Raw genomic sequence first — 7,456 nt, 5'->3', positions numbered from 1 at the left:
TTCACATGGCTGAGCCTTCCTGGCCCACTTGGTTGCTGATGCAAGCTTCACCCTCCTCACCCTCCACACCCTCTGCTGTGATGTCACACCGGCCTCCCCTCCCCCAGCACAGGGGAGCGCTTCTCCCTCGCAGCCCTGTGCGTCTTTCCACCTCATCAACTTCTCATCTCTTTGCAAACAGGATCGGAAGTCTCTCCCTCCGCCCGCTCTCCCCTTCTCCTTTGTTATTAGCTTCATGAGTGGGGACGTTAATATATTCGCTAGGCAATGCCTTCACACCACTGTTTCCTGTAATTACAGTCACTTCCCTCCCACTGTCCTGGCTGATTTCACTATACAGTGCTTGCAGGAGGGACAGTGTAGACAAAAGACGCAAGACAGGCTGAGGTCGAGTAAGTGGGTAGTGTAATGTTAACATCCGAGAAAGTAAAACAAATTGTCACACTCTGCAGCAACTAACACCTGGTAACATACAGAGGTCAATGTTCCGGAACTTTCAAAAAGCATCGATAAAATTCTGGACCCCTCCACTATAGGAAGTGGTGCTGTATCCTTATCACCAGTGACAGTCATCCCAAGAAATGCAAGTAGCCGTCTGCACCCTCTTTCAGGGGGTGGATCCACTATACTTGTCGTGCAGATCAGCTACATTGTCACTGGAGACCCGGATCCAGCCATCCTCCCGCACGTGGTAGAGGTTGACAGCACCTCCTGAGTAGGCATCTCTGTAGGTGGCTTGGTAGATGGCTCGGCGGGCCAGATCATAGGCCTGCTCCACTTCTAGGTCGTAAGAATAGCCTCGATCCATGACGCCATAAGCATACACAGAGCCCGAACCTACAGAGAAGGTGGCTCCAGAGATCCGGTTCCCTTCACTGTCCACGTAGTAGAGGCCTGGAAAGAGAGATGAGGTCAGCAAGAAAACCAAGCACCACCCCTTTCACGAATCCAACGTCCAAGACAGTCATTCTCCAACCTACTTGAATCTCAGGGGAAACCAACATGAATACAAGAAAACAGGACTTCTAGAAAATCACTTAAAGAAAAAACACTGGCCCCCTCAACCCAGCCAATGGAATCAAATTTGAGATTAAGACTCTGGGATTCTACAACATGTCACCTCACCTGACTTTGGCTACCCTGCCTATCCCCTCAGCACACTCAAGAAGTAACCATAACCCAGACGGCTTTGGATTCAAGTGCAGGATTTCAGGCACTAAGGGAGGCAGTGTTCAATACGGCCCTCCAAGTGCTAGACCACTGGGGGACAAGCTGTCTGTCCCACAGCAGGAAAGTAAAGACCCACACTGGCCAGTATGGTACCACCAGCCACGTGTGGCTACTGAGCATGTGAAATAAAAGCGAGTACTGCTGGGCTGGCGCTATGGCGCAGTGAGTTAACGCCATGGCCTGAAGCACCGGCATCCCATATGGGCGACGGTTCTAGTCCCGGCTGTTCCTCTTCCAATCCAACTCTCAGCTATGTCCTGGGGAAGCAGTAGAAGATGGCCCAAATCCTTGGGCCCCTGCACCCATGTGGGAGACCCGGAGGAAGCTCCTGGCTCCTGGCTTCGGATCGGCACAGCTCCGGCCATTGCAGCCATCTGGGGAGTGAACCATCGGATGGAAGACCTCTCTCTCTCTCTCTCTCTGCCTCTCCTCTGTGTAACTCTGACTTTCAAATAAATAAATAAATCTTTAAAAAAAAAATGCTGTAGTGAAAGGAGCAAGAAACCTTTAAAAAAAAAAAGTGAGTACTGCATGCTGACCTACTTTGGATATACTGGGTTAAATAATTTCTATTTTAATTCTTAAAATGTGACTACTATGAAATTTAAAATTATATATATATAGCTCACATTGTATTTCTTTTGCTGGCAAAGACCAGGAATTGGCCAGGTCAATTTTACCTATTTTTTTTTTTTCTAATAACGTTTTATTAGAACACAGTTACATCCATTTGTTTATACAGTAATACTGTCTCTAACTGCTTCTGTGCCACACCAGCAAAGTTAGGTAGTAAGACAAGATCATATGGTCGGCACACCTAAGATGCTTACTAATTGGCTGTTGATTTCTGATACAGATGAATATTTAGACAAAGAGCTTAATAAAAACACCAATCCCAGGGGCCTCCATGGTGGCACAGCAGGTTAAGCTGTCAGCATTCCACATGAGCGCCATTTGAGTCCCAGCTGCTCCACTTCCAAGCCAGCTCCCTGTTAATGCGCCTGGGAAAGCAGCAGATGATGTCTCATGTTCTTGGATCACTGCCACATATGTGGTAGACCCGGATTGAGTTCCTGGCTCCTTGCTTCAGCTGGCAGTCTCGGCCGTGGCAGGAACGAACCAGCAGACGTAAGATCTCCTACCCATCTATCACTTTGCCTTTCTTTCCTTCTTTCTTCTTCTTCTTCTTTTTAGACAGGCAGAGTGGACAGTGAGAGAGAGACAGAGAGAAAGGTCTTCCTTTGCCGTTGGTTCACCCTCCAATGGCCGCCGCACCGCGCTGATCCGAAGCCAGGAGCCAGGTGCTTCTCCTGGTCTCCCAAGGGGTGCAGGGCCTAAGCGCTTGGGCCATCCTCCACTGCCCTCCCGGGCCACAGCAGAGAGCTGGACTGGAAGAGGGGCAACCGGGACAGAATCCGGTGCCCCGATCAGCACTAGAACCTGGTTTGCTGGCAACGCAGGCAGAGGATTAGCCTATTGAGCCGCGGCGCCGGCTTCCTTCTTTCTTTTTTTAAGATTTATTTATTTATTTGAATGTCAGAAATACAGAGAAAGAGAGAGAGAAGTCTTCTATCTGCTGGTCCACTTCCCTAAAGGCCACAACTGAGCTTGGCCAGGCCAAAGCCAGGACCCAAGAGCTTCTTCCAGATCTCCCACGTGGGTGCTGGGGCACAAGCACTTGAGCCATTCTCTGCTGCTTTTCCAGGGGCACTAGCAGGAAGCTGGATGAGAAGCGGAGCAGCCAGGACTTAAACTGGCACCCATATAGGATGCTGGTGATGCAGGCAGAGGCTTATCTTCCACACCACAGTACTGGCACCGTCTGCCTTCCAAATAAATAAATAAATCTTAAAAAAAAAAAAAAAAGCTGCTGCCAGACCCAACCACCTTCCAATCAATGTTATGGGTCACCAGGTTCAGATTCAAACTTTCTACCATACATTCAACGATTCTCCATTACCTACCAAGCACCACCCACCACTTTGTCCTGTCTTTTAAAATTTTGTCAGTGGCACCCATAATCTTTTTCCTATTTCAGTGTTCTCAGCTCTCACTGTGCATCAAATCATCCACCGAAGATTTTTTAAGTGATGCCTAGGACTCAGCCTGGGTCTTTCTTTAATTAGTGAGGGGTAGGACATAAGCACGAGCTTGACTTTTAGGTCTCCAGTGATTCTGACGCACGCCAGGTTGAGCACCACTGCCTCATCAGCTCTCAGCTTCAGACCACTCTCCAGCTACCCCAGTCCTTCCTCTCCCCTCTCCAGCCCCAGTGCTGGGACACTGCCTTGTGGGTTCACCAGCTGGTTCCTAATAACCCTTCTAATTTCATGGCTTTCTACTCCCCAGCACAGCTCCTGGCACCAACGAAACTGGTCCCCCAGTCACTCCCCCAAACCTCATGCTTCTTCGCTCTTCTCCTCATTTTCATACCCAAGACAATCACTACCTATCCATGAAGCCTTCCCCCACCTCTCCCATCAAAAGGAATCTCCTCCTCCAAACTCCTCCAGCCTCCCACTGGTTCTTCTAAAAACAGTATTCGTGGGGCCAGCGTTATGGTGCAATGGGTTAAGCTGCAGCTTGGGACGCCAGTGTCCCCTCCGGGAGTGCTGGTTCCAGACCCGGCGACTCCACTTCCTAGCCACTTCCTGCTTCTGTGCACCCTGGGAGGCAGCAGGTTATGGCCCAAGCCCTCCAATTCCTGTGAGAGACTGAGGCAGAGTTCCTGGCTCCTGGTTTCAGCCTAGTCCAGCCCCAGCTATGGAGAACATTTGGGGAGTGATCCAGTAGATGGAAGAGCTTTCTCTCTCCCTTTCTGTCACTCTTTCAAATAAATAAATAAATCTTTTTAAAAATGGTACTCTCATTTATCTTAATCAGCCTGGGATTAGGTCATCTGTGACTCAAAGTTCGTTTCTTGAGGCAAAGAGCCAACACACACTGAATGGGGTGGCAAGTCAGCTTCTTGGAGGAAGCTGCAATTCAGGTCATGCTCTAGCTTCCTGGATCTTCCTTGCCAGCCAATACCTGTATTACACTTTTTCAGTCACCTGGATCAAACCCAATGGCTAAGAGTTCAAAGCAATATTACCCAAATGCTTCCTTGTATCACGCAAAACATAAGGAACAGATTTTTTTTTTTTTTTTAAGATTTATTTATTTGAAAGTCAGAGTTAGAGGAAAGAGAGAGAGGGAGAGGCAGAGAAATCTTTCATCTGCTGGTTCACTCCCTAGATGGCCTCAACAGCCAGGGCTGGATCAGGCCAAAGCCAGGAGCCAGGAGCTTCTTCCAGGTCTCCCACATAGGTGGCAGGGGCCCAAACACTTAAGCCATCCTCTGCTGCTTTTCCCAGGCCATCAGCAGGGAGCTGGGTCACAAATGGAACAGCCTGGACTTGAACCAGTACACATAAGGGATGCTGGTACTGCAGGAAGCAGCTTTACCTGCTATGCCACGACACAGGACCCTGGAACTATTCTTTCATCTTTCAAAGAAAAAGTGCCTCTACTTCCTAGAGATGGATGTTTGGCGCACTGATTAAGTCACCACTCGAGATGCCTGCATCCCACATCACAGCGCCTAGGTTTGAGTCCTGGCTCCACTTCCAACCCAGCTTCCTGCTCACACATCCTGGGAGGCAGCAACTGGCACCCATATGGGATGCAGGCGCTTCAGGCCAGGACGTTAACCCGCTGCGCCACAGCGACGGCCCCCCAAGCAGCATCTTAACTGCTGGGCCAAATGCCTGCCCCTCAAATACAACTCTTTCTAGTTCTTAGAATTAATTATATGGGACAGAAAAAAAAAATCACGTGCCAGATGTGGCAGTGGTTGCTTTACACGTATCACCATTCAAGCAACCTAGCAGGTGGAAAAACTGAGGCTGTGAAAATAAGCAACCTGCCAAAGGTCACACAGGCGGGCGGTGACCCAGGTGGTCTAACACTGTGCTGTCTCCTACACCACAGTGCCTACTCCAAACAAGAAGACCAGGGTCTGGTGCTGTGGCACAGCAGGTTAATGCTCTGGCCTCCTGGCCTGCAGTGCCAGCATCCCACATGGGTGCCGGTTTGAGACCCAGCTGCTCCACTTCTGATCCAGTTCTCTGCTGTGGCCTGGGAAGGCAGTGGAAGATGGCCCAAGTCCTTGGGCCCCTGCACCTACATGGGAGACCCGGAGGAAGCTTCTGGCTTCAGATGGGTGCAGCTCTGATCATTGCATTGGGGAGTGAACCAGCGGATGGAAGACCTCTCTCTCTGCCTCTCCTCTTTCTGTGTAACTCTGACTTTCAAATAAATAAATAAATCTTTTTTTTTAAAAAAAGAAGACGATGACCAAAGAACACACTCAGCACCTCCTCAGCGCCCACACAAAGTCTCTCACTCACCCATCCGCTTCAACACTGCAACTTCACTCACCCGGGCCTCGCTTATCCCAGCCGCAGATCATGGTACCCATGGACAGCCCCATGCCTTTGTACTGGTAGACCATGTTGGCCAGCAGCTTGGAGGCAGCTGCCACTGAGATGCGCTCCTTGTTACGAAGCTCATAGATCCGACACTGCCGGGCCAACAGGCGCTCCCAGAAGCTGCAGTCTGCTGCGCCCCCAGCCATGGTGCCCAGCAGGTAGGGGTTGATCTCTATGACTTTCTTTACCGTCTGTGAGGCGATATATGCACCTGCTGTAGCCCGGGAGTCAGCCGCAACGATGACGCCATGGCGAAACTGTTGAGAGCAGAGGAACACATTAAACAGGCCACGTCAGACCACAAAAACGTCTGCCCCCCGCCCCCGGGATTTCTTTTAGTATCAAACCCAGCATAGATCTTTCTCTATCCTTTCACATTTCACAATACACTTCTTCATATATGAATGTCTTGAGCTTCCCATCAATCTTCAGACATGGGCAATCACCAGTGTCAGCCTCGCATGATAGATGCTCGGACAGGCTTAATGAGATCCAATCCCTTTGCCCCGGATCTAGAGCTTATTATTGCAGAGCTGGGCCAGGAACCCCAAGTGGCTGGCTCCTAGCACAGTGCTCCCTCCACTTCCCCAAGCTTCCCCCTCACGCCACAGAGGCAGATTGGGTACTCCTGCCCCCGGGGCCGCCCAGCTTCCCAAACCCTAAGTGAATGATAACAGCAGGCTTCGGGCTCTTCTTTCCCAGCAAGCAGCTCCCGGACAGGAGCAACCGGGGTCGCCTAGGAATCAGCCCCAGTTGTCTTGGGTTGCTTTCTCCCACTGCCCCCCAGCCCCGCCGCAGCGAGGGCCGAGGCCTCCCGGGACAATGAGACAGCGAAACCGCCCGCGCGGGACCAGCGGACCGAGCCTCCGCCTGAGCTTGGTGGCCGGGGCTACGGCCACGGCGGGCTCCTGCCCGGTAACGCGGCCGGGAAGGGCGCCGAGTGCTCGGCAGTCAGGCGGCTGGGGTCGCACCTTGAAGGCCAGGGTGGTGGTTCCATGAAGCATTTCGATTCCCGGCTCCTCTGGGACGCCCCAGCCTGGCGCGGTCAGGCTCAGCCCATCACTGGGACTCCCTGGACCCAAATCCAGCAGATCCGTACGACCCCCGAGTCCGAAAAACCCGCGCTGGTTCACAGGTAACGGCGTCTCCAACACGCTGGCCAGCGCCATGTCTACTAAGGGCAAAAGGAACTAATCCCCGAGTACTTTTAACCAAGAGCCGCCGGGCAACGCCTCGCCGTCACAGCTTCACTTCCTAAGAAACCTGTTCCGGGAAGGAGCCATTTTGACTCCTGGCAACCACGCCTCCGCAAACAAGAACTGAAATCAAAGGCACCATGTTCACCGAGGGAAACAAAAGGCATAAATGGCTTCACTACCCTTACATTCTAAAAGGATGTGGCTGCCATCTTGACTTTGGTCACGCAAGCAGTACTGGATCAGACGCACCTCATAGGAAGTGATTGGAAACGTCCGTGTTGCGTGAGGGAAGTGATATCGGCCATCTTTGAAAAGGGCGTGACTGGTTGAAATCGGTTCTGAACGCTTCGCGCGAGATCTTCCCGGCCCAGCGGGTATCCCAGCAACCCTTACTTCCCTGCTGCTTCGAGCGCCTGGCTAACGCGGCTGAGGTGGTCGTGTTGTTTAAGGGCTCTTTAGTACGGAGTGAAATAACGGTCTGCTCTGAAGCCGTTTCCCGATGATATTACTTGAACCATAGTGGTTTGTGATGGAAAGCACGACATAGGCGCCGTA

The 7,456-nt window shown here is 51.4% G+C and overlaps 1 protein-coding gene across 1 annotated transcript; it reads right to left on the bottom strand.

The window, feature by feature from the left end:
• Positions 1-388: 388 nt before the first annotated feature.
• Positions 389-7,130, bottom strand: PSMB5 (proteasome 20S subunit beta 5). Its single transcript, XM_062205442.1, has 3 exons — positions 6,674-7,130; positions 5,653-5,959; positions 389-894 (listed from the first exon to the last, which is right to left on the bottom strand). The coding sequence occupies exons 1-3, from the start codon at positions 6,869-6,871 to the stop codon at positions 608-610; spliced, it is 792 nt and encodes a 263-aa protein (XP_062061426.1). The 5' UTR covers positions 6,872-7,130; the 3' UTR covers positions 389-607.
• Positions 7,131-7,456: the final 326 nt, after the last annotated feature.

Source organism: Lepus europaeus, chromosome 11 (assembly GCF_033115175.1).
Source record: "Lepus europaeus isolate LE1 chromosome 11, mLepTim1.pri, whole genome shotgun sequence".
NCBI classification, from domain to species: Eukaryota; Metazoa; Chordata; class Mammalia; order Lagomorpha; family Leporidae; genus Lepus; species Lepus europaeus.
This window is presented reverse-complemented; position numbering and strand designations above follow the sequence as displayed.